The 27,435-nt window shown below is 48.4% G+C and overlaps 1 protein-coding gene across 1 annotated transcript in view; it reads right to left on the bottom strand.

The window, feature by feature from the left end:
• The window catches only part of ORC1 (origin recognition complex subunit 1), a 57,324-nt gene that overhangs the window by 11,964 nt on the left and 17,925 nt on the right, over window positions 1-27,435 (bottom strand). Inside the window, exons 5-16 of the mRNA XM_040406920.1 lie at window positions 24,764-25,145; window positions 17,310-17,586; window positions 14,054-14,164; window positions 13,260-13,355; window positions 10,204-10,408; window positions 9,252-9,349; window positions 8,771-8,872; window positions 6,450-6,621; window positions 6,178-6,285; window positions 4,499-4,648; window positions 3,174-3,293; window positions 1,759-1,925 (exon numbers count right to left, since the gene is read on the bottom strand). Coding sequence (XP_040262854.1) covers window positions 1,759-1,925; window positions 3,174-3,293; window positions 4,499-4,648; window positions 6,178-6,285; window positions 6,450-6,621; window positions 8,771-8,872; window positions 9,252-9,349; window positions 10,204-10,408; window positions 13,260-13,355; window positions 14,054-14,164; window positions 17,310-17,586; window positions 24,764-25,145 — 1,988 coding nt within the window. The remainder of the gene's footprint in view (window positions 1-1,758; window positions 1,926-3,173; window positions 3,294-4,498; window positions 4,649-6,177; window positions 6,286-6,449; window positions 6,622-8,770; window positions 8,873-9,251; window positions 9,350-10,203; window positions 10,409-13,259; window positions 13,356-14,053; window positions 14,165-17,309; window positions 17,587-24,763; window positions 25,146-27,435) is intronic.

The raw sequence follows: 27,435 nt of genomic DNA, 5'->3' as shown, positions 1-27,435 counted from the left end.
TGTCCTCTGGTGTTAGCCACAAGATCCGTGGACGCCATGCGTTCCATGAAGGCCATGGCGGCCCGAGAGGCTTGGGCTAAATCAGTGGTCGCCCTAGAAATGGCAGAGGCCCGACGGGGCGGAGGGGGGACTGGGCTGAGTGAGAGGAGGGGGGGGGGGGGGGGAGGATGATCCTGTCCAGAGGCAAGGCAAGAGTCACAGGATCCAGTGACCGAAAGTGGCAAACAGCAGACCTTACAAAGCCCCAGTGGGGCCTGAGGGGCAGACTTGGATTTTTGGGAGGCCCCAGGTTTCGGCATGATGGCAGCAATCCCTGCAAAGGAAGGGGCCAGGGTCTCCTACCGTTCCTGCAGCACGAGAGCAATAACTATCCTACCGCGACAGTATGGAGCTGGGAGCAGCTGCGTATGGAGAGCGCTGAGCCGGAAGTGCAGAGCTGAAGATAGTGCTCCGCCCACAAATCGCATCAGGAGGCGCGAAACTGGTGGGGGGGGGGGGGGGGGGGGGGGAGGATGATCCTGTCCAGAGGCAAGGCAAGAGTCACAGGATCCAGTGACCAAAAGTGGCAAACAGCAGACCTTACAAAGCCCCAGTGGGGCCTGAGGGGCAGACTTGGATTTTTGGGAGGCCCCAGGTTTCGGCATGATGGCAGCAATCCCTGCAAAGGAAGGGGCCAGGGTCTCCTACCGTTCCTGCAGCACGAGAGCAATAACTATCCTACCGCATCAGGAGGCGCGAAACCCGCGTGGGAAATATGAAAAAATAATAGAGACGCGGCCGCCGGAAGGGTAGGAGGGCCCGCCCCCTAGAGCACTGCTGAGGGAGACCCGAGGAAGTTGCCACTTCTGATAGCGAATGCCCCAGACAGGAATCCTTCCCCCCTTCAAACCACCCACTAAGCGGCCCTAAGTGTCACACCGGGAGACAGGGGGAGGCAGTGTACTTATCTGCTCCTGCAGTCTTCGCCCTCTGATCCACACCAGCGGAGGTCACCTCTTCAGTCAGCTGGCACAAGGAGTGGCAGTGATCTGGAGGAGGGCAGGAAGGTGACCCCGAATCTGGTAGGCCGCCGGAGCTGCAGGTCGAGCCCGGTTCCACTTAACTTCTGGGGGAGGGTGGGAGGTAGCCGGGGACGTCAGCTCGCTCCACCGAGAGACCAGGGAAGCAGAATTGCGACCCTGCGTCCTCTGCTGAAAAAATATATAAACGGGAGTAGAGTCTAAAATGTCACCTCCTTATCCATCACTAAGCAAGACTGGGGTCCTCCCGGTGGAGCATGGGGGTATAGCCCGGGGAGGAAGAGCTCTCTTTTATTTGCATAGTGTCTCCTCCTAGTAATGACCTAGGCTATACCCATGGTCTGTGTCCCCCAATGGAATGTGCGAGAAATAGGATTGTGTGCCTACCTGTAAAATCCTTTTCTCGCTGAGTTCATTGGGGGACACAGAAGACCATGGGTATAGCTGCTGCCACTAGGAGGCGACACTAAGCAAAAAAAAAACTGTGTTAGCTCCTCCTCTCAGCTATACCCCTCCTGCAGACACTGAGCTAATCAGTTTGTACAAAAGCAGTAGGAGCAGCCAAGAGAAGCCAGAGATGGGTCATCATCAAGAACCAGAAGGACCCATCTAGGAGAACCAGCAATGTACATACAGGGTGGGAGCTGTGCCCCCCAATGAACTCTGCGAGAAGAAGATTTTACAGGTAAGCACAAAAAAAAATCAAATTTTTTTCAGCCTTAGTGCACAAAATATCTACCTAATTGCCATGACATAGGGAGAGGAGAACATCTCATCCAGGGCTTCTATGACATGAGGCATCTTCACTAGAGACAATTCCCCCTTCTTGCCTGAGAACTCGCAGATCTCTGTTGCTCTGCGACATATGTCCAGACATCTACGTGCATCACCAGACAGAGCAGCCACCTGAAGAATTTCAATGAGAAGGTTACATGCACTTGCAGTAAGAATTAGTCCATGTAACGCAAACAAATGATCAAGTATCTGCCTTACTACTCTAATATATGGAAAAACGTCTTTGTACTAACTGATGTATGAAATAGAAGTGTAAGCGCATGTACGTACAAGGTCAAAAGGTTTTGTTCTCTTAAAGGGGTTCTGCAGTTTTTTTAAACTGATGATCTATCCTCTGGATAGATCATCAGCATCTGATGGGCGGGGGTCTGACACCCGGGACCCCTGCTGATCAGCTGTTTGAGAAGGCAGCGGCGCTGGCAGTAGTGCCGCAGCCTTCTCGCTGTTTACCGCAGGCCCAATGACGTCACTACTAGTATCAATGGCCTGGGCGGGGCTAAGCTCCATTCAAGTGACCGGAGCTTAGCTAGGATGTGCCATCAATGTCAGGTAGGCTCCCAGGAGTGATGAAGAGCACACAGCGCAACCGCAGTTGAGCCAGTGCTCTGCAATTTCGGACAGTCCCATACAGGAGAATGGGGAGGTGGCCATGCTTGCATTTGCTTCTATGGGACTTCTGAAAATAGCCGATCGCAGTCGCTCATTTATTTTCAGAACTGCCATAGCAGTGAATGGAGAGCATGCCGTGCATGTGCGGTGCACTCTCCTTCACTTTGCAGGCTCAGTTCTGGAGATAGGTGTGGGACCTACACCAATTCGACACTGAAGGCATACCCTAACACTGTGATGGCTATCCTCCGGCACTCCAGCTGTGGTAAAACTATGACTCACAAGATGTACACTTGCTTGGCTGTCCTCAGAACTCCATAAAACATAAAAACATAAAATTAATGTAGCATGTTGGAAGTCACAGTTTCACCACAGCTGGAGTGCCGGAGGTTGGCAATCACTGTTCTAGCAATATGCCATCAATGTCTGAGATAGATATAACCCTTTAATGATCAATGAATGACAAAACCAGTAATACGCAAGACCAATCATGTATGTATACACACATACACCATTTACATTTAATATGACGTGTATTATACAGATCACAAATCCTTGAAGTAATCACCTCAAATTTCTTTTTACAGCTGGGTTGCCACCTACTGGCAAGTAATACAGTTAATCAAACATTACATAGGTCATAATTTATTGGTTGATTTATACCCAATTATACTCTTAAGTAGCAACAAAAGATTAGCAGAAAACACAAAAAGAATCTGAATGGTGTCCCCCTGTACTTTAGGCACTAACCTTTCTGGAAACAAGCTGGATAGCATCGTCATCAAACGCCTTTACATGATTTAGCCTGGAAGTTATGATCTGCTGGAGCTGTTTGTGTGTGTAAGGCTGGAATGACATTCTGGTAAGACCCTAAAAGTGAAAAAATAAAAATAAAGAAATAAAAATAAGTGACTAAAATCTACAATAGAAGGAAACTATTAAGACCTGAGAGTGCACGTCAGAAGAGTTGTCTCATGAACACAATTCCTGTCCATAGGCCCTATTGGAGCATACTGACATCATACAGGGCAACCCCCTTTCTACAAGCCAGAATTTAGACACTTAGGGCTCTTTCACACGAGTGGATCCCGTGCGTGGAATCCGCTGCGTGAAAGAGAGCCAAGCCCCGTTCCGGACAGCAGAGACACGGAGCATTAACATGATTGATAATGCTCTTTGCCTCTCTGTGATCTTTTTACTACAAAATCACGGTGACAACTTTATCTCACTGTGATTTTGTAGTACAAAGATCACAGAGAGGCAAAGAGCAGTATCAATCATGTTGATGCTCCGTGTCTCTGCTGTCCGGAACGGGGCTAGGCACTCTTTCACGCAGCAGATTACCCGCACGGCATTCACTCTTGTGAAAGAGCCCTTACACTTCACGCACATGACCGTTGTTTGGGTCCGTGTCCGATCTAAGTTTTCTGTGGATTGCACATGGACAGCAAACGGATGTCACCAGGAAGTCTGCCTTTTGGGCAGACCTCCCCATGTGGCCGGATCTGCCGCAGAGGGAAGCATACTTACCTGCACCCCATGTGTCAACACCTGGTTTGATAGCAGTTGCAGCCGCTGACTTCAGTAGTGACGCGTCCCTCATGGTGTAAGGGGGATGCATCAACGCTGCAGCCAGTGACTGCAGCAGCCGTCAAGCCAGTGGGAAGTGGAGCACTGCAGTGGGGCAGCCAACGAGATGAAACCCATGTGCATGGAGCAATTAAGCATGATAACCTTTCCAGGTCCGGTCCCCCTTTGGTCCCTGAAGATGGAAAACCCCTTTAACATGTGGTTTCCACGTTGGCAAACTCAAGACACCCATGTAATACATGGACGGCCGTTCATATGAATAGAGACGCAAAAATAATAATAAAAGTATAGTACATTTGGATGTCTTTGTTTTACCTGTACTGAAACATGCATACTTTTCAATAAAACAAAAATAAGCATAGATCTGCGGAATATGTTCAGTGGTTTCTAAATGTACATACTAAGCATGGTGTGAACTTAGCCTTACTGATAAACTATGAACACAAGGCATTAACATTATAGACAACACAAGTAACTATTCTTACCAGCCTGCTGGCAACCCGATTTATCATTATCCTTTCAGGAAGATCCATCGTGTTGGCAATGGCAAGGACAATGAGTTTTGCGCATTTTCTTGTGGGCCAATCAAACAAGCTGTACATAACATTTTGCTTCCTAGTCCAAAGCAAGTCCAGCTGCGGCAAAGGACAAATATCACATATTAGACATTTTCATAGCTAAAATGACAACTGTATTCCTAGCTTTCTTAATAATTTTTACTTCTTTTGTGAGCTCCTTTGGTGCTGCTGGCTGTGGGCTCTGGATAGAATCAGTCTCCTTCCCCCTTCTAGCAGCTATATTCTCCTCCCCCACCTCTGGCAGCCATCAATAAAGACCCTTTTTAATTCCTCTGCAGAAGGAGTTCTCTCCTCTATACTGCCACTCTCGGCTCCTTTCCTGACAAACAGGGCAGAAAGCCATTACTACTGATTACCCTGAAGTGAACAGAGGGTCACTTTGCAGAGACCCGGCTGGGAGAAGAGCGAGCACGTGTGTCCAGCGGCACTCAGCTCAATAAATGGACATGCAAAGTGCGTTACACTTAGAATACCAGGTGGGGCCATACTACGCAAGTACAACCTCAATTCCCAAAAGAAAAACTTCTTTTTTTTTTATTGAAATGGTAAAAGGTCTTACTTTTATTATCAGATATGTGTTCTATGATCTATTGTGAAAATATGGGTGCATGAGATTTACAGATTGTTGCATTCTGTTTTTATTTACATTTTACACAGTGCCCCAACTTTTTTTTGAATTGGGGTAGTAAGTAGGATTGAGCGAATCAAGCTTCAGATAATAGATCCGAAGTCCATTCGTTCAAACACTTGGTTTTAATGCTGTACTGAGACCTTTCTCCGTACAGTATTAAAATGTATTGCCTCTGTGGAGGCAAAATTCGTTTCACCCAAAGTTGCACAAGACTTTGGTGAATTAATTCGGTATTCATTTCTTTAAAAACATTTAAAATTTGCAATACAAAGTCAGGTTTGGTACTAACTAGTCAACACTAGTTGTAAGTGTCATGACCTCTTTATCACTTAAAGAGGACCTTTCACCGATCCTGACATTGTGAACTAAGTATACAGACATGTAGAGCGGCGCCCGGGGATCTCACTGCACTTACTATTATCCCCGGGCGCCGCTCCGTTCTCCCGCTATGCCCTCCGGTATCTCCGCTTACTAAGTTATAGTAGGCAGAGATTTCGGTCACTAAGTTATGGTAGGCGGAGTCTGCCCTTGTTCTGCTCTAGCGCTGGCCAATCGCAGCGCAGAGCTCACAGCCTGGGAGGTTATTTTCTCCCAGGCTGTGAGCTCTGCAATGCGATTGGCCAGCGCTACAGAAGAACAAGGGCAGACTCCGCCTACCATAACTTAGTGAACGGAGATACCGGAGGGCATAGCAGGAGAACGGAGCGGCGCCCAGGGATAATAGTAAGTGCAGTGAGATCCCCGGGCGCCGCTCCACATGTATGTATGTATAGTTAGTTCACAATGTCAGGATAGGTGAAAGGTCCTCTTTAAGCTGCTTTTACAAGGCTTAAATATGGGCTCAACATCCACAATTTCACATTAGCCTTCTGTGTTTCCAATAAAGCTGCATAAAAGTGGCCTTGGAATGAGCAATCGGTGGAAGTTTTTCTTAGCAAAAATTAAATTTGCCCACCTCATCTACCAACAATACTGTGGTCTCCCTATTTGAGGCCGGTGTACTGAATCTTTTCTCAAGTAGAGCAGCAGCGTGGTCTGCAGTCGCCTTCTGGCCAGTTAGAAGCTGAAAGTACACAAAAAGAATATCACAGTGAAATAAAACGAAATGCATGGAGGAAAAAAAAACATGTTAAAATATATACAAGTAGCCCAAGATGCCTTCTGCACAATACTACTTTATATCAGTGTTACTATACTGTGGTAATGCAGTGCTGTGAGCTTCCTCACCTTTAAAATCTGCACATAGGCCTGATGTGGGTCTGTCAGCTTCATGCCATTGATTTCAATGAACTGGAAAGAGGGCAATTCATCTTCTTCAATAGCTGCTTGCAGACTGCGGATCACTTCATGTACAGTTGCAGTTTTCCCCGTGCCTGGCACACCAGAGATGTACATGCAGCTAGAAAGTATACAAAATGCATTGTAAAAATCGCAGCAGTGTCCAAAAATTATGAAGTACATAGTATAAAATAATAAAAATTAACCATAAAGTACATAATATAAAATAATTACAATGGCACCTGCTGAAATCCAGGGAGTCCTTTAGAGATGATAGATGCACTGAACCTGTGCATTTGCTTTAGGGCTTGTGTAAATCACTGTATTACCGCTGCTTTTATTGCACAGACAAAATAGGGTTACCATAGAGGGCTGCATGTTAGGGATCGACCGATATTGATTTTTTAGGGCCGATACCGATAATTTGTGAATTTTCATGCCGATAGCCGATAATTTATACCGATATTCTGGGAATTTTCATTTTTGAGAAAAAAAACCATTTCCTACACAAATCTGCTGAAAATTAATATGTTTATTGTTAACGTGTATTTTTTATTTTGTTTTGTAAATCTTTTTCATTTATACTTAATATTTTTGTGTTTTGTTTTACTAACTTTTAGCCCCCTTAGGGACTAGAACCCTTGTCCTATTCCCCCTGATAGATCTCTATCAGGGTGAATAGGAGCTCACACTGTCCCTGCTGCTCTGTGCTTTGTGCACACAGCAGCATGGAGCTTACCATGGCAGCCAGGGCTTCAATAGCGTCCTGGCTGCCATGGTAACCGATCGGAGCCCCAGGCTTACACAGCACTGCGCCACCAATGTTTTCACTATTGGGATGGGGGTGGGGGGCGCACTGCGCCACCAATGAAGATATGTCTCTCATTCATATACAGGAGGCGGGAGCTGGCTGCAGAATCACATAGCCGGCTCCCGACCTCTATGAGCGGTAGCTGCGATCCGCGGCACCTAAGGGGTTAACTACCGCGGACCGCAGCTACCGCTCATAGAGGTCGGGAGCCGGCTATGTGATTCTGCAGCCAGCTCCCGCCTCCTGTATATGAATTAATGAGAGGGGCATCTTCTTTGGTGGCGCAGCGGCCATAGCCCCGCCCCTTCTCTTGTCTTCTCTCCTGTCATTGGCGGCAGCAGCAGCACAGGGGGAGGGAGACACGGCTTCCTTCTCCCCTGTGCTGCTGAGGGAACACGGAGAGCGCTGAGAGCAGCGCGTTCTGTGTTACCAATATGTTATCGGTATATCGGCAAAATAGATGCCGATACTGATAACGTTCAAAATCCTGAATATCGGCCGATAATATCAGTAAAACCGATAATCGGTCGATCCCTACTGCATGTGGCATCTGATTTCATATGGATAGGGATCCAAAAAGCTGCCTCAATGTGCTGCCATAAAGGGTTCTTGTGCAGGGCTCTGCTTTGTTTATGACTTACCTAATAGATGGAGTCAACTCATCAGAGATGGCAACTTTCAAAATGCGACCCTCATGGCTACCAGCTGATCGATCCGGGTTCCGCTCCTAGCACCACCACTAAACTGCTGATTTTGCTGGAGGATGCCACTGCAGGGGTTCAGTAGTATTACATGGTGGCCATTGAGATGACTAGCCATCCATGTAATACAAGAATAGCTTGAGTTTGCCAGAATGGGAGCCAGTCATACAGAGCAGCTCACAGTAGAAGGGGTCCCGAGTGGGGGAACCAACTGTAGGGAGTCCATATGACGTAGAAAGGGCAACATTTCAAAGCGCTATTCCCAGCCTATATATCCACAGGAAAGGCCATAAATGTCTGATAGGTGTGGACCGAGAGGTAGAACCTGCCTCTATGTAGAGAATGGCCGTCCTGACCAGCACAGATCTTATAAAAGTGAATGGGGAACCACACACAGACACCGCCACCGCTCAGTTCTCTTCCTGGATATGGCAACTGGCAGTCTCCAGAACAGGAGGGTCAGGAGACTCCCATTCTCCGCATAGGTGCAGGACCCAGTGGTGGGACCCATATCCATCAGGCATTTATGTGGGAACACCCCTTTAACTGCAGCTTTTATATTAAAGGCATATTAAACACTTACTCAGAAGTCATTCAATGGTGTGTACAAACCATGAAAAAATGAAGGCTGTCAGACAGCCAATACCGCCCCCCCAGTCCATAGTACTCCTATAGTGAGAAATGATGGCAATTGTTTGCACATTCACCGAAAAGGGACCAAACTAAATACATTTTTCTAGATTTTGACATGAACTTACCCCCCAGTTCTATCCAGCAGTTTACTTTCTACAAAACTGTATACGTCTTGGTACTCCTGCTCCCTGCAGGGCAGAGATTCAGGTACAGCAGAGACATGAAGCCTGCACACAGAAGAAATGCATTAAGTGTTAGATAGCACTCATGAGGGCAAAGGGAATACACTGAAGGGTGCAGATATTTTTTTATTTTATTAATTATATAGCACCGTCACACTCCATAGCACTGTAGAAACCAAAGAAAGAATTCTTAGAGCAAAAAGCGCTGCTCTAAGGCTCCTTGTACACAGCTGGACCATGTGCATGAGGCTTTGGACTTAGGTTTTAATAGGCCTTAGGCTTGGACGATGGCTGGAAATGATCTTTTGTGTTCATCATGCTCCGAGATATTCAATGTAAATGTAATTATTGACAGTTTGTGTCCCTGGACATAAGATGCTGAATACCCAAGACACGGCACCCAGTGTGCACCAGGTTACCTCACCTAATGCGAGCCTCCTCTAGGACATTAGCAGGCTTATGTATGGGCTGGTTCCGTTCTGGGATTTTGGGTGTTGCACCATGAACAGCTTTAGAGAGAGGCTGAGGGAATTAAACAAGTACAATTATTATTATGCCTAGCCGAGTAATAAAACATTGTCATATTTAAATTGCATATAAAACACAGATATAATAGTGACATTATGTTTACCAAGTTTTCAAATATATAAGGGTTCCGCTATAATACAGCATCAGAGTGGAGCTCAGATTTCTACCATATTTTACTTTCTTTCATTTTTCCCCCCTCAAATGGGAGCTAAGCTAAATTAACACAAGCCTTGGATGATGGTCTAGAAGTAGTGAATATCAAATAATTAGAAAAACAGACGTACCCTATTTTTCAGACTATAAGACGCACATAGGATTAATAAAAATATTTTTCATCAGATCTCAGACCCACCAGCCACCGTTCCCATTGATTTCTTTGGGGCCGACGGAAAATAGCCGAAAAAGCGCAATTTTCTACAGCCCCATGGAAATGAATGGAGGGCGGCCGCGCATGCGCAGTGCACACTCCGGAACTTCGCCGGCTCCCACCTGTTACCTAGCGATATGCCCCCATTGTCTGACATGACATAATGACATAACTCCTTAAAAAAAATACAAAAATAATAATAAATAATCTTAACCAAAGTAAACCAAGCTGGCTCTAAACGACATTGCTCCTTGGTCGTCTTCAGGCTCGCGCTCTGCGCAGTATGCAGTCAGGACACAGTGCAGAGTGGGGTCCGGAAGAATACCAGGGAGCGCCTCCCGCATGCCGATGGCTGCTTTCATAATGGAAATGATCATTAGCATTTGGACTATAAGATGCAGTGACACTTTTAGTTTAAAGGGGAAAAAGTGAGTCTTCTAGTCGGTAAATTGATTCACTTCATTCAATGCCATCAACTCACAGTCTTATTTGGTGTCCTAGCTGAATTTTTCCTGGAAGATGTCGGGGTCCTAGGTGTTGACCTTTTCCTTGCTGATCTCTTTGGCGACTCCCTTACTGCTTCTTCTTCTTCATCATCTTCACTGCTAATTAACACTTCGGATTGCTTCAGGGGTACAAAGTCTGCATCTTCATCCAGCTCTTCAAAATCTCCATCTGATAGAAGTCTGTGGAGACCAAAAATAGGATTTTTTGTGCCTACCTGTAAAAATTATTTTCTCGCTGAGTTCATTGGGGGACACAGAAGACCATGGGTATAGCTGCTGCCACTAGGAGGCGACACTAAGCACTCCTCTCAGCTATACCCCTCCTGCAGACACTGAGCTAATCAGTTTGTACAAAAGCAGTAGGAGCAGCCAAGAGAAGCCAACAGAACACAATAAAAAGGAAGAAAGCCGGAGATGGGTCAGAATCAAGAACCGGAGCGGCAGCAATGTATATACAGGGTGGGAGCTGTGCCCCCCAATGAACTCCGCGAGAAAAGGATTTTACAGGAAAGCACAAAAAATCCTATTTTCTCAGTTGTATCATTGGGGGACACAGAAGACCATGGGACATTAAAGGGCAGTACCATGGGGAGGGAACAAGAACAGAACGAACCCAAGGCCGGTCATAAGGCCCTGCACAGAAATGCCGGGGAGGACACACCAGGAACCCTGAAAAGGGACAGGAAGACCCACTCCCCGGAAGGCCAACCATAGAGCGGCTAAACACGCAGAGGCTCTGGCTCGGCAGAAGAAAGAACAGCTCAGGGAATACAAGTCAGAAGAAGTGGAGAGCACACAGACTATCCACAAGATGGACAAGAATGAAGACAAGTCAGTCACCAGAAGCAACGGAGCGATTGCGGAAGATACAGGAGAGAAATACGTAGCCTGGATCCAAAAGGCTTCTAAGGAAGTGATACCCATGGGTCAGAACGCCAGGAAAAACACACCCTAGAGTCAACCGTCACAGCATGGTGTGAGAAGAAAAGAGAAAACCACTCAGTGGAATACTGATTCGAACAAGACAAACTGAAAATGGCATCTGGATATCAAGGGCCAGAGAAGTGTAGATGTGACAGAACTTTCCCCCCATGGGGGATGAAGTAGGGATGCTCGAAGGCAAAGGCCCCAAACATCATACCAGGCTGCCAGAAGAGAAGAACACTCCAGCTGATGCTGTCACCCTAGCAGAATGTTCAAGCAATTACTCCACCTAAGAAAGACGGATAATGCGATAGGATGGACAGCTTCTAGAGGTAGTGAATTACTCCGCTGACAGAAAGAGGGGAACCCGACAAGATATACAGGGTCCACTGGTTGTGCAAGAGCGCTACTGGTTGTGCAAGAGCGCTACTGGTTGTGCAAGAGCGCTACTGGTTGTGCAAGAGCGCTACTGGTTGTGCAAGCACTACTGGTTGTGCAAGCACTACTGGTTGTGCAAGCACTACTGGTTGTGCAAGCACTACTGGTTGTGCAAGCACTACTGGTTGTGCAACTACTCCGCCAATGGAAGGAGGGTAATTCTACAGGAGCTACCATATGCAATTGTGGTGCAACTAATCCACCTATAGAAGGAGGAAATCCAACAGGACAGAAGATATGCAGTATTAGTGCAATTACTCCGCCTGCGGAGGGGGTAATGCAACAGGACGTATGGTATCCGGTGGAAGTGCAATTACGCCGCCTAAGGAAGGAGGGTAATGCGATAGTCTTTATAGGATCCAGTGGTAGTGCAACTACTCTATGGAAGGAGGGTAATGCTACAAAATGTACAGTACCCAATGTAAGTGCAAATACTTCCACTACGGAAGAAGGGGAATGCTACCGGAAGTATAGGATCCAGTGATCATGCAACTACTCCGCCTATGGAAGGAGGGTAATGCTACACGATGTACAGTATCCAGTAGTGGTGTAAATATTCCACCTATGGAAAGAGGGTAATGCTACTGGATGTGTAGGAGCCAACGGGAGGTGCAAATACCCTGTCTATGAAAATAGAGTTATGATACAGAATGAATAGGATCGAGTGGCAAGTGCAAACACTCTACCGATAAAAGGAAGGTAATGCTACAGGCTGTACAGTACCCAGTGGTAGTGCTATTACTCCGCCTATAGAAGGATAGTAATGCTATAGGCTGTACAGTATCCAGTGGTAGTGCAATTACATCGCCCATGGAAGGGGGTAATGCTGCAGGATGTACAGGGTCCAGTGGTAAGCACACATATTCCGCCCAAGGAAGGAAGGGAATGTGATAGGACCTACAGAATCCAGTAGTAGTGAAACGACTCGCCTATGAAACTACAGGGAGTGCGGTATCCAGCAGTAGTGCAAGGATTCCGCTTATGGAAGAAAAGTAATACCGCCAGGAATGCATCGCAGGGCCTGGATGGGGCTTGGGACTGGAGGTGGGACTGAGGGCTGGTGAGTCACCCTGCGTTCACTTAGAGAACTCAGGAGAAGGGGGCTCAGGCACAGGGGGGCAGGTAATATACTTACCTAGACGGTTTCTGCCCACCCCGATTCCAGCAGTGTCACCTTCCTCAGTGTGCTGCCCTTTGGGGTGGGTAACAGGGGGTCTTCCAGGAGTAGCAGACAAGGTGACACTGTAGCTGCCGGGTAACAGTGGTTTGAGGCTTGAGAACCCACTGGTCTCCCCCCTCAAGTGTGGGAAAACAGGTGGTGAGAGCCTGCCCTTAGCCCGAACCTGAAAAATAAAAAAGGAAGACTTTGGCAGACCTGCAGAAAAATATGTCTGCCTCCTACAGACACTAAGCTAAAACTGATTAGCTCAGTGTCTGCAGGAGGGGTATAGCTGAGAGGAGGAGCTAAGACTTTTTTGCTTAGTTTGGCCTCCTAGTGGCAGCAGCTATACCCATGGTCTTCTGTGTCCCCCAATGATACGAGCGAGAAATTATTAAAGCATGACTATGAAGAGGCATGTCCTTAATCAAATGTCCCCCCGCTTACCCAGCAAAGCTAAACATGTATGAATTTACTTGAGAGCACCAGTCCCTTTAGATCATTACTTACTTAAGCTGTTTGCGGATTAAACTAGTAGATGCTTGAGCGGACTTCCTGCGTGAACGGGGTGTTTGGGGCTCCCCACCTTCTTGCTCTTCTGTTGGCCTGCGACAAAAATAAGTTAAACATCTAAGCAAGATTGAAGCTAATAACACAATATAAATTGGAGTTTTGCAATTAGCTCTTTGACTATAGTTCCAAATAAAAGGAAATAAGAATATTCAAAAAAGTTGCTTGAAATTTCTTTTCAAGTAAACATAGAATGTGTCGGCAGATAGAACCATTTGGCCCATCTAGTCTGCCCAATATACTGAATACTATGGATAGCCCCTGGCCCTATCTTATATGAAGGATGGCCTTATGCCTATCCCATGCATGCTTAAACTCCTCCACTGTATTTGCAGCTACCACTTCTGCAGGAAGGCTATTCCATGCATCCACTACTCTCTCAGTAAAGTAATACTTCCTGATATCACTTTTAAACCTTTGCCCCTTTAAACCTCAAAACTATGTCCTCTTGTAGCAGTTTTTCTTCTTTTAAATATTCTTTCCTCTTTTACCTTGTTGATTCCCTTTATGTATTTAGCAGTTTCTATCCTATCCCCTCTGTCTCGTCTTTCTTCCAAGCTATACATGTTAAGGTCCTTTAACCTTTCCTGGTAAGTTTTATCCTGCAATCCATGTAGCAGTTTAGTAGCTCTTCTCTGAACTCTCTCCAAAGTATCAGTATCCTTCTGGATATTCTTTAACTTTACGGAAAAAGTGTAGCGCTAGCCTAAATGGGACGCAAATAATAAAATCACCTCCTGGAAGAGTTAGCAATTCTCTTTGGTGTGAGACTCTGTTTCTGTGGTGTTTTAGGCTTCAGATTTTCTCCCTTTTCAGAAAGTTTTCTTACATTGTTTTCTTCATTTCTAGAGGAAATATAAAGAATGTGTAGAAAACTCTGCTTTATAAACTTTTAATAAAATAAATTATGGCTAGTTGGAGAAAACTTTCTTCTGTGGAACATGATGTATAAAGTGGCGTTGTCAGGAGACGGACATCTATAACATGACCATAAGGCGCACCTTCAATAAACTGTCAGCCGAACGCTCGTTTGGCCAACAGCTATTCCCTAGGACGGCGGTAGGCAACCTCCGGCACTCCAGCTGTGAAACTACAACTCCCAGCATGCATAATTGATTGCTCTTCTCAGAACTGCCATAGAAATGAATAAAGCATGCTGGGAATTGTAGTTTCACAACAGCTGGAGTGCCGAAGGTCGCTCACCCCTGCCCTAGGAACAAAAGAATTAAGCATGTCAAAACATAACTACCTGAATCTCACCCTCCTTGACATCTGGAGTCAGAGGAGAGTCAGAAGGCCCCCATACACATTAGATAGCTGGCACCACCAAAAGCAGCGGGTTAGGCCAATATTTATCCAGCAAAAGACAAGCGCATATCAGACCTGAATGTAAAGTAAACTTTAGGCTGGATATGAGCAGTGATTAACCCATTGGCATCAAAGCCTATTTTCATTTTTGCATTTTGGAGTGTTCCTCCCCACGTGCCAATAACCCAATTATTTTTATTTTTCCATTCACATAACTATATGAGGGCTTATTTTTGTCAGGACAAGATTAATTTTTTAATGCCACCATTTAATTCCCCACATCTTGTATTGGAAAAAAGGGAAAAATTCTGTGTGCGGCAAAATTGAGAAAAACAAAAAGAGAATTCCGCCAAGGTATGACATCACAGCGTTCACTGTGCGCTAAAAATGACCAGACGTCCTTTTTCTGCGGCTCAATACGAATGCGGCAATACCAAACTTGTATAGTTTGTTTTATAGGTTGATTTGCAGTTAGGTCCATATATATTTGGACAGACAACATTTTTCTAATCTTTGTTCTGTACATTATCACAATGGATTGTGAACACAACAGTTCAGATGCAGGTGAAGTTCAGACTTTCAGCTTTTATTCAGTGGGTTGAACAAAATGATTTTAAAAAAATGTGAGGAACTAAAGCATTTTTTAAACTCAATCCCTTCATTTTAGGGGTTCAAAAGTAATCGGACAAATTCAATAATTGTACATAAAATTTTAAATTTCTAATACTTGGTTGAAAACCTTTTAGTTGATAATCACTGCCTGAACTCATGGACATCACCAGACGCTGCGTTTCCTCCTTTTTAATGCTCGGCCCCGGCCTTTAATGCAGCGGTTTTCAGTTGCTGTTTGTTTCTGGGCCTTTCAGTCTGAAGTTTAGTCTTTAACAAGTGAAATACTCTATTGGGTCCAGATCCGGTGACTGACTCGGCCATTCAAGAATATTCCACTTTTTTGTTCTAATAAACTCCTGGGTCGCTTTGGCTTTATGTTTTGGGTCATTGTCCATCTGTATTATAAAAAGCCGACCAATCAGTTTGGCTGGATTTGAGCACACGGTATGTCTCTGAAAACCCCAGAATTCATCCGGCTGCTTCTGTCCTGTGTCACATCATCAATAAACACTAGGGCCCCGGGGCCACTGGCAGCCATGCATGCCCAAGCCATCACACTGCCTCCGCCATGTTTTACAGATGATGTGGTATGCATTGGATCATGAGCTGTAACCATGCCTTCGCCATACTTTTTTCGTTCCATCATTCTGTTAGAGGCTGATCTTTGTTTCATCTGTCCAAAGAATGTTCTTCCAGAAGTGCGCTGGTTTTTCAAGATTTTTTTTTTTTTTTTAGCAAAGTCCAATCTCGCCTTCTTACTCTTGAGGCGTATGAGTGGCTTGCACCGTGCAGTGAACCCTCTATTACTTTCAGGCAGTCTTCTCTTTATGGTAGATTTGGATATTGATCCGCCTTTATCCTGGTTGGCCGTTGTGAAGAGGTTTCTCTTCACCATGGTAATTCTTCTGCCATCATCAACCACTGTTGTCTTCGGTGGGCGTCCAGATCTTTTTGCATTGTTGAGGTCACCAGTGCTTTCTTTCTTTCTGTACCAAACTGTAGATTTTGCCACTTCTAATAGTGTAGCAATTTCTCGGATGGTTTTTTTCTGTTTGCGCAGATGAAGGACGGCTTGTTTCACCTGCATGGTGAGCTCCTTTGACCGCATGTTTACGTCTCAGCAAAATCTTCAAAATGCAAGCACCGCACCTCACCTCAAATCAACTCCAGGCCTTTTATGTGCTTAATTGAGAATGAAATAATGAAGGAATTGCCCTAGAAACAGCCTGAGTCAATTGTTCAATTACTTTTGGTCCCTTTAAAAACACGTAAAGGAGCTGAAACTCCTAAACCCTTTATCTAATTTTAATGTGGATACCCTCAAATGAAAGCTAAAAGTCTAGACTTTATGTCCATTATATAACTATAACTTGAATGTTTTAGTAAACGGGTAATAAAAACAAAATTTGTGTCAGTGTCCAAATATATATGGACCTAACTATATAGTTGAATAGGATTTTCACACTGTCTATTCTGATCCATGCCTCGTACATAGCTCAGTATGGAGAACGCCATGGCAGGCCTGGATCGCTGGATGTCAGCATCCAGGCTGCCAAGGCAAACGATCAGAGCCCGGCGATTTCACTGTGGGGGCTCCGGTCGGAAGGCAGAGGGAACTGCATCCCTCTGACTTCACTCACAGGTGCGTTGATCACGGCACTTGAGGGGTCAAAAGACAGGGACGGCACGATCGGCGCTCCCAGTCAGTGCAGGCCACTGCCGGCTGTATAATGCAGCCTGCACCCACCATGTATGGAGCGGGCCTGCTGCAGAGGCTCACTCCATACATACCCTCACTTATTATGACGTACAGTTACATCATACTACGTGAAGGGGTTAAGGTCACCGCATGGCTGAAAAGAGAGCTGACAAGTGGTTCTTCCACAAACTAGTAATTTTCCCATTGATTAGTGGTTGTATGGTTTTGCAGGTAAACCGCAATTTTACCCATAACCAAGCGTGGCTATTAACAATGGATTTGAAAACTGTGCAGATTTGCAGTAAAACCACGTCAATCCAGTTTTCAGCTGCTATGAGGACTTACCCTGGTCACTTGTAGTCCCTACTTACTGAGATCTGCTTGACTTTTGCTCCTCAGATGGTGCAGGTTTCAGAGGAGTCAGCCTCAGGCGAAGCTTTGTACTGTGCTGGTCTTGGGGAGGCTTAAGAGCAACAAAGCAAGAATCTGGACACAAGTCTTCATCAGGCAGCATCTTTTTAGGAGGGGAGTTGGGGAGCCCAGAGAACGCGACTCTACGTTTGGGAGCAGCTGGATCCAGAGCCTTAAAATCCTCATCCAACAGACAGTCTCCCTCAATCGGCAACCTGCTTTGTGACTTTGGTGGGCCTAAAGGGAGAAAAATAAGCAACCTGTTATATACAGCAGAGAACGCCACCTGTTGCAGCTTTATTGGTGTATAACAGTCAAAACCTTCTCTATAGACAACCGCCTACGTGCTTACACCCAAGCATCTTCTTCATAGCATCGTTATTTTCTCGTGCATGGCATTGGGGGACACAGCACCATGGGTAAATGCCCAGCTGCCACTAGGAGGCTGACACTAGAAACAAAAAAAGTGCTGGCTCCACCCAGGTGGGCTATACCCCTCTGCCAGAGCCGAGAGAGATCAGTCTAGTTCTAGTGTCCGTAGGAGGCAGACATGACCTGCTATCTTTTTATCGCAGGTCATCCTGCTAATTTTTTATTTTATTTTTTCTCTGCAGGTTTCGGCCTGATGCAGGGGTGGTTCCATAGTGTTCCACTTTAGTTGCTCCCCTGCGGGCACGTACTCAAGTACCTGGAAGCCACCCAGTCCCCACTTAAAGCTGCTTCCGCAGTGGAATTCCGGTAGTCCCACGGTCTCCGTGTTAAGTCCGCCGAAGGGGTGGTCACTGCTGCGCCTGAAGACTTCGGAAGGTAAGTAGGGATCCATCCGTTGTGGGAGGCCTGTGGTTTCCCCCTCCATCTCGCTTTCTCCTCCCTTGGCCTAGTAGCTGGAGGAACATGGTATGGGGGAACGCTTGGGGGAAGCCCTCTTTGCTATACTTCCACCCAGTTCCCCCCCCCCCTCCCCTCCCATGGACCGGGGTACCTGCATCTCTGCCGGCTCTGGCTCATGCCTCCGCTCTGGGGCCGGCTTCGGAGGTCATTTTCGGTGCTCCTTTGTGCAGGGCACCTGTTCCCCTCAGCGCTGTGTCCCTCCCGTCCCGCGGCTGCTTCCGGTCGCCTCCGCGATCGCGGCGTCCGCTCCCGGCAGCTCCGTCTCACCTTAGGCCCCGGCTTTTTCGGCTTACTGGGCCGCAGGTCACGTGGGACGGAGCTTTCTCGGGCTCACTCTTTCACCCTCTCCTCCGTGGGCGGAGCTTGTTTTTTCCTCCAATCCTCCTTCAGCGCGGGCTTCTGCCGGTCACGGAGGGCGTTCCCTTCTTCTCTGCCGGCTCCTTTTTCTCCTGCACCCGGTCGCCATCTTGCTGCTCCTCTCCTGCGCTGCGGCTTCTTCATCTGGGACACAGCACCATTTGGGTCTGGTAGGCAGCCCTTCGGCTGACTTTTTTCCTTGCAGGCTCCATCCTAAGCCCACATATCTTCCTCTGGTCGAGACCCCACTCCCCCTGCCGGGATTTCTACTCATTATGCATGTTCTCTGTGTAATAAGAAGTTCCCATGCGGCCAGTCTAACTCTGTCCCGCAAGCAACCTCGTAGGGTCTCGGCCGGGTCCCACTCTTCCTCAGCTCCCTCGGATCATTCCCCGAATAAGTCTGAGGCGGGCGAGGTTTCTTCTTCAGCCGTTTCCGCCGCTCCTGGGGACTCCTCTGCTTCTGAATCAGAGCGGTGCTCGGCGATGTCTGCGGCCATACAGGATCTCATTAAACCCGTCCGGGACGCGCTCCATGTGCAGGACGATCCTTCTTCCTCCTCCCAGGAGTCGGTGTCCTTCCGTCGTTCCGCTGTGGTTTTCCCTAATCACGCGGATCTTGACGCACTTCTGGCTAAGGAGTGGCGTCACCCTGATCGGCGCCTTCACCTTACCAAAGCCTCGGATGTCCCTTACCCCTTTTCTGAGGAATCCGTCAACCTTTGGACGGTTCCTCCTCAGGTGGCTCGTCTGGCGAAGGCCACTACCCTTCCCCTGGCTGACGCGGCTTCCTTGTCGGATCCCGCTGACAAACGGGTCGACTCCTTGGCCAAGTCAGTGTTCGTAGCAGCGGGTGCCGCCATCCGTCCTGATTTTGCCGCTTCCTGGGTGGCCAAGGCCTGCGCGATCTGGGCCAAACAGCTCATCCGAGCCTTACCTCCAGACTCTACCGTTGACTGCTTGCTCGCCTTTCAGAATATCTGGCAAGCAAGTGTGGACGCTTCGGTTCTGGAGGTAGTCTCCTCCGGATACAAGATCGAATTTTCCGGTCTTCCGTGGGACGGTTCTTCCCGACGTCGCCCCCCCAAGGCAGACGAGTTTTTTCGGGCCATTCGTTCCCTTCGCTCTCTAGGGGTCATCATTCCGGTTCCGGGATCAGAACGCTTTCAGGGGTTCTACTCTAACCTGTTTACGGTTCCCAAGAAGGAAGGTTCGCTCCGCCCAATCCTGGACCTGAAGGCGCTCAATCACTTCGTCCGTGTCAGTCATTTTCGCATGGAATCCCTCCGGTCGGTGATCGCCTCCTTGGAGGCGGACGAGTTCCTGTCGTCCATAGACATTTAGGACGCTTATCTACACGTCCCCATTGCCCTCTCCCATCAAAGGTGGGTGGGTTCTCTTCATTTTCAGTTAGTCGCCCTGGCCTCTGCCCTTCGGCTTGGCCTCTGTCCCGAGGGTTTTCACAAAAGGTGCTAGCGCCTCTCGTGGCACTTCTCAGTGCCGGGGGGGGGGGGGGGGGGGGGTCGCATTGGTGCCTTACCTGGACGACCTTCTGATCCGGGCTCAGTCATTGGAGGACAACCTGTAGGGTGGCTCATCAACCACTCGAAGTCCTCTCTCGTCCCATGCCGGAGGATGCCCTTCCTGGGCATGATCTTCGATACTCTCCTTGGGCGGGTGTTCCTTCCCCCAGAGAAGATTCCCTCTCTTTAGGCGGGGGTGACTTGTCTCCGTGACCCATCTCCCTTGACCATCAGGATGTGTATGCGCGTCCTGGGCAGTATGGTGGCCTCCTTTGAGGCCATTCCCTATTCCCAATTCCACTCCCGGGACCTTCAGTTGTTCATCCTATCCAGGTGGGACAAGTTCCCGGCAGGCCTCGATCACTGGATCAGTCTCCCTCCCGAGCTTTGCCAGGATCTCTCCTGGTGGCTGAATCCTCGGACGGTGTCCCTGGTCCGGTCTTTCCTCCTCCCCCCCAGTTGGCGGGTGATCACCACTGATGCCAGCCTCTCGGGTTGGGGGGCGATCTTCGAGTCCCTCACCCTCCAGGGTCTTTGGTCTGTTCAGGAGTCTTCCCTGCAGATCAACGTCCTCGAACTCAGGGCAATTTTCCTGGCACTGTCTCACTGGACTCCCCGTCTCCCGATCCGGGTTCCGACGGACAATTCCACCGCCGTGGCCTATCTGAACCACCAAGGGGGCACCAGGAGTGTGATGGCCCTACAGGAAGCCTCCCGTATCCTGCGGTGGGCGGAGAAGCACGTTCCGGTCCTCTCTGCCGTACACATTCCCGGGGTCGACAATTGGGCGGCAGACTTCCTCCGTCGTCAGCTCGTCGACCCGGGCGAATGGTCTCTCCACCCAGAAGTGTTCCTCCAACTTTGTCACCGTTGGGGAACTCCAGACGTGGATCTCTTCGCGTCGCGCCTCAAGCGCAGGCTCCCGTGCTATGTTGCGCGGTCCAGGGACCCTCAGGGTCTATGCCCTAGTTCTGCCTTGGTCTCAGTTCAACCTTCTGTATCTTTTTCCCCCCATTTCTCTCCTTCCCCTAGTGCTCAAGCGTCTCAAGGCAGCCTAAGTTCCGTCGATCCTGGTGGCTCCGGATTGGCCCCGCAGGGCGTGGTACACGGATCTGGTGTTTCTGCTCACCGACGTCCCGTGGCGACTTCCTCCGCGCCACGATCTCCTTTCCCAGGGCCCTCTGTTCCACCCGAATTTACCTCAGCTTCATTTGACGGCGTGGCTGTTGAGACCGCGGTCCTCTCGGACTCGGTCATCCGGACGATGCTTCATGCACGCAAGCCCCAGTCGGCCCGCATTTACTATCAGACCTGGAGAGCGTATTTTGCCTGGTGCGAATCTGGTCGTTTTTGCCCTCTCCGTTTCTCTGTCCCTAACATTCTGGCTTTCCTTCAGGCCGGATTTGATAAGGGTCTTCGCCTGGCTTCTCTCAGGGGGCAGATTTCGGTCCTCTTCCAGCGTCCTGTGGCCTCGCGGGCCCAGGTTAGGACTTTTCTCCAGGGTGTTGCTCGCCGAGCCCCTCCCTTTCGCTTTCCGGTGGAGCCGTGGGACCTGAATCTCCTCCTGGACGCCTTTCAGTCATCGCCCTTCAAGCCCTTGGCAGAGATCCCTCTGTCGTTTTATTTGGAGCTGACCCATCACAACGTCCTGGACGAAGCACGGCCGAGAGCGAAAAACAGCGTGCCCGCTGGAAATTGCCTAGACATACGAGAAAAGAACCGACGTGATCAGGCGCAGACCAGTAGCACGGGCGGAAGAGTCCGGCAAAGCTGGTCCATCGGCCCACGAGCAACTTCGTCCCGTAGCCACCCGGAGTGGGGGAGCAGAAGAGCGGACGGAAGGAACCGAAGGGGTCCGTCCAGTAGCTAACAGATGCCAGGACAAGTCAGGCTAAAGTCCATATCGATGGTGTCACCGGAGGAAGGGGTTCTACCATTCCTTTGAGGGAGATTTAAGGACAATCATTGACCGAAGAGTAGTCCTCAAGCAGGGACAACAGCAGGAAGGGATGAAGATGGCCTTGCTGTAGAACGCAATGCAGCTACCCCCAGTACAACAGGAAGATAGTAGTCGCGGAACAAAAAACGGCAGGTAAGGCAGAGACAACTAACCTCAAGACAGATGAGGTATAATTGAGGGCACCATCACTACCTCAGACCCGAGCGAACGGATTACCAGTACAGGGAGTGAGAGACTACGGCCTACCAGTTAAGGGCCAATATGGCAAGGAATAGAAGGTAAGTGCCGGAAGCGCTACCGTTACCACTGTAGAGACCCAAAGTCAAGCCTGGGGGTCAACTTACCGAGAAGGTAAGTTTACAGCAGGACCCCCACCTAGAACGGAAAAACGCAATCTGTCAACTAAGCATGAGGACAGAACGCGGTAGGTACGGTAAGTGGGCACACGGCCAGTACAGCTAGTGTGAACGAGGGAGACGGTCCGAAGTCACAACAGGAACCATCCAAGTCAACAACCATACTCTCCCGAGGAGAGGGCTGTGAAGGAACAGCCTCTGAAGCCTGACCAGGACAAAAGCCACATCGGAAGGATATGCCCTGAGCAGGAGCCAAAACAGAGCCAGCGAGAAGAAGCAGTCGAGGCAGACGCCGGCATAACCACTCCAACCGAAAGGAGGAGTGGGTAACAGTGTAGTCAGAGTAGGACAGCTCAAAGGCAGAACACTCGATACTCTGTGTCGCCTGGCTCACCACCTCGCAGAAGGCGAACACCCTGAAGAACCCAAGGTGGAGGTCCCCCGGACCTGGCATAACCAAAGCACCCAAGAGAAGTTGGGTGACCCTCCAAAGGAGAGCGGCCCGAACCTGGCAGCAGAGCGGCACTAAAGTGCAGAGGGCGCCCATAGGAAGGACTCATACCACCCCACATCCGAAGAGGAGGAAATGGTAGTAGGCGAGGCCAGGGTACTGTAGTCCTGACCAGACATTCCCCATGCATTCTTCACACAGCTTCGGAAGCTGGTTTTACGCTTCGTATGGAGCAGCTCTAGAGCGAGAATAAGCTGCGCTACCTTGTCCCGACTGAAGCGTCTAGGGGGGGCTGACTTACCCAACTTCCTCTCTTACTATCGAGCTGTAGTGGCAAGCTGTGTTCTCGACCTCTTTCATAACTGGGATTCAAAACTGTGGGTGGATATTGAACAAACCCTAGAACCCCACTTAATGACTGGCATTTTTTGGTCTCCCCCTCTTGCCGGCCTCAAATCCCCTCACTCATTAAGTCCCCGCTACTACGAATTTTAGCTTCCGCGTAGCGTAAATTTGCCTCCAAAAGTGCGCTCATCACTTCTCCAGGCTCGCTTACGATACCCTCCAGTCTCCCGAACTTCCTTATCTCTCTTAAAAACCTCCCAGCTTTTACAGTATCTTTTCCCCACCCGATAACCATACGAGACCTTATTTCTGACTCGGGCCTCCGTCCTCTCAACTCCCTTTCTCACCTGTTTCCCCACTCCCCGGGACGCTGGATGCATTATTTTCAGCTCCGTAGCTTCCTGAGGTCCCTGGCTCCTGGACAGTCGTTATCCGGCCATCTGGCGGCCTTTGAAAAGCTGTGTGTGGCTTCTGCGTGCCCTGGTCACACTATCTCTTTGGTTTATGGTCTTCTGGTCGCGGGGGAGATTGGGGATGGCTCCACACGAGAGCAATTGAATGCTGTGGGGTTTACCTCTGAATGGGAAAGTGAATTGGCAGTTACCATTCCTGCGGACCAATGGGATAGGTCTCTTCTGTTTACTCATAAATCAACTGTTTCCTGTCGCCTACAGGAATTGAACTGTAAAATTCTTACACGATGGTATAGAACTCCGGTAAAGTTACATCGATTTTATCCTTCTGCCCCTGACACGTTGGCGATGCCGCTCCGGGTCTGGGACAATGCTACATATCTGGTGGGATTGCTCGGGAGTTCATCCTTTATGGCTTGCGATATTCGCTCTCTATAATGTTCTTTACCGGTCGACTGTATCACCCTCTCCTCTACTCGGGCTCTTATCTATATATTCAGGCCGTATCCGGCAGGTCAAAAGAGGTGCCCTTCGGACCTTTATCCAATCCATGAGACAAATAATTCCTCGTAACTGGAAATCGACTGATAGTTTGAGGAGAATCACTTGGGTCGACGGCACTAGACACCCTGGTACGCATGGAAGAATTGGGAGCAGAGTCCCATAACCAGATGTCCATTTATGCTCAGACTTGGGAGCCATGGCTGCAATTCAGAGGATCTCCTCAGTTCTTAACCTGGTTGGCAGACTATGCTTCTCCCCGTCTAGCGGATTAGGCTTTGGTGCGCCTCTTGCATTCTGTGCTCCCCGCTACCCCTCCCCCTTGCCCTCTGGCCTTTGTCTTCTGTCTCCCCTTCCTTCCTGTCTCTCCCACTCGTCTGTCTTGTCTTGATAACCCCACAAGTTATGTTATTATCTGCTATGCCTGTAATTTGAAAATATTATGGGTCATGTTATGTAGTCATTTTGCCTTTATAATCTGCCCAATAAACAGATTGAACCATAAACATGAAGACATAAAAGCAAATGGGTGTGACAAAATAAAAAAAATTATAAAAAAAAAATAAAAAAAAAAATCTAAAAACACAAAATCTGTACATCACAAGATAATAAACCTACTGTTCAGCTGCAACTTTTTCCTTGCCCCGGGGGTGCCAGTTCCTGTTCCATTGGGGATCCTCTGAGCCCCTCTCTCTTTGGAATGGGAGGTTTTTGAGGCCGAATGTCGAGACTCTATTTCGCTTTCCTTTTTTTGTGCCCTGGTTGCACTGCGAGTGATCTGTCTGCTTTCAATGACATCTCCTTCACAGGCATAGAAATTGGGCTTTGGTAAGGTTTTATTTGACACCAGTCCATTACTCAGAGTGTTCTCATCTTTCTTTTCCAAGAGGCTGGAGGTTATTGGTTTGAACGCCTTTCCGTCCCATGATAATTTCACATACAGGACATTTTCAGACTTCTTTGCTACAGGAAAAGGATCTTCAGGCTTTAGCTGTGTTATCTAGAGAAATTAGATTTACAGTATTAGAACCCTTTTCAAATCAAACCATTCATACATTTATAACCCATCAGGTCTAGGGGTCCCACCAATCACTAAAGCAGGGGTCTGAGCAACTGCTCCACCTCAATGCACGAGAGCAATGAGAAGTTTGAATGGTGCAGGGACCGAGTACAGCACCCTGCTATCACAGTCATACATGATGTGGCAGTGTACATACGTGACCACCACTTCGTTTTACACTCCACCTCACTATATGACTGCAGTGTGGAGGAAGAGAGGCTTGGGGCCCCCAGCAAACACATTCATCACCTACCATCGTTTGACACAGCCTGCAGTGAATCATTGCCACGGCAGTGATCGGCTGGCCTTACATGATGACAATAGACACAGAGATCTGGGTACCTCCGCGGCCACTGATTCGCAGGATGTATTAAGTGAGGAAGTGCAGCGGAGCATCACAGGCCGGGAAAAAGGGGGCAACCCCTTTAACCTTTTGCTGGTTAGTCATTGTGTTGTCATCCTTGTATACAGTATCTTACACAGGTACAGAGACATGAAAATTTGATTTTTTTTTGTACTCACCGTAAAATCCTTTTCTCATAGTAGGCATTGGGGGACACAGCACCATGGGTATATGTCCAACTACCACTAGGAGGCGACACTAGACAAAGTGTTGGCTCCTCCCCGTTAGGCTATACCCTCTCCACAGGCACTAGGCTGATCAGTTTGTACCAAAAGCAGTAGGAGAGAAGAAAGGCAAGGAACCAACAACTCTCGTATCGGGAAAGATCAAGAGACCAGCCCGGAGAAGCGGAAGTAAAAAACATAGGGTGGGATCTGTGTACCCCAATGCCTAATACAAGAAAAGGATTTTATGGCGAGTACAAAAAAAACAATTCTCTCGTGCATGGCATTGGGGGACACAGCACTATGGGACGTCCCAAAGCAGTCCCAGAGGGTGGGAAATGAACAACCATGCCACCTGTGGGCATACAGGTGCAGGAGAACCATGTGACCCAACATGAGAAAAGCACGGAATAGGAAAGAAGCCTCATAACAAGGGAGAAACTCCAAGGAGGCCACAGTGACGACTGCCAGCACCCCAGGACAAATGCCTGGGAGAAGGTCCAAAATGCAAGAAGAAGGCAAAGGGGAAAACCGAGTTCAGCCAAAGGCTGGAGAGAAAGTAGGACAGCACCGCGTATTGGAGCTACCTAACATTCTAATTGTCTCAGGCCAAAGCACAAACACCCTGTGGCCATCCCTTGACAGGCCAGAGGAGCAAGGAAACACGGAATAACTGAAGGCCAAACGAGTGAGGGAAGCCATAGCAAGGCTCACATGTGAAGGGAGCAGGTCTCCCCTCACCGCAAAGCAGGTGAAGAAGTTAAGCGCCCTATTGAAAGGAGAAAACCCCAAAGGCGCTAAGGGAAACCGCCAACCCTTGAAAAGGGAGGGGGTTGTAAGTAAAGGCCAAGAAAAGATAAGATAAGACCTGCATCCCAAAACCAGGAGACGAGGAACGAGCCTCTGAAAACAAAATATCGCTGAGAAGCGCAAGACCGGAGAAACTCTAGCCAAATGAAGTATCAGGGAAAAAAGGGAACCAGATACAGGCCCAGGAAATCTCAGCAGGGACACACTGGAGTGAGAGACATGGGAGAAGAAGGAGAGTACTCCCAACAGTCTAAGGAGGAAGGTTCTACAAACAGGAGGAAGTCCCTCCTGAAGGAGACCATAAGGTGGAAATGCAAACCGTAGAATTAAACCACTCAATACCAGGTACTTGACGTGAGAGGCTGGGAAGATAGACACGAATCCCAAGAGGTCCACAAGGCTATTGGAACCCACAAGGGGAACAATCAACGATCATCATACAGAATCTGTATGGTCAAATGAACGGGGACAGGGACACCAGAAAGGAGTACCCGCTATGGGCTCACAAGGAACCAGGAGCTGAACCACCAGAAGACAACAAAAGCCAGAATATGCAAGAAAAAGTGAAAAAAACCACCATAGGGGAAGGAATTGGCCATGGACAACTAGCCATTCCAAGAATAATGGCTAGCAATCTGCATACATTGTCCCGGAGAGGGCAAGTCCAGCGGCTTGGGTTGTACCACTAAATCGACAGACACCCATATGCATAAGGAATGGCGAAGTCGCTATGAAAGAAACGGGGTGTGACTACACAAAATGTAGAAACCAGCTGCGACCGACATACAGAAGACTCCGGGGGAGAAAGTACCTGACAGGGGCAGACAATAGCAAGGTCCAAAGGGACTGCCCT

This window comes from Bufo bufo, chromosome 9 (assembly GCF_905171765.1).
Source record: "Bufo bufo chromosome 9, aBufBuf1.1, whole genome shotgun sequence".
NCBI lineage: Eukaryota > Metazoa > Chordata > Amphibia > Anura > Bufonidae > Bufo > Bufo bufo.
This window is presented reverse-complemented; position numbering and strand designations above follow the sequence as displayed.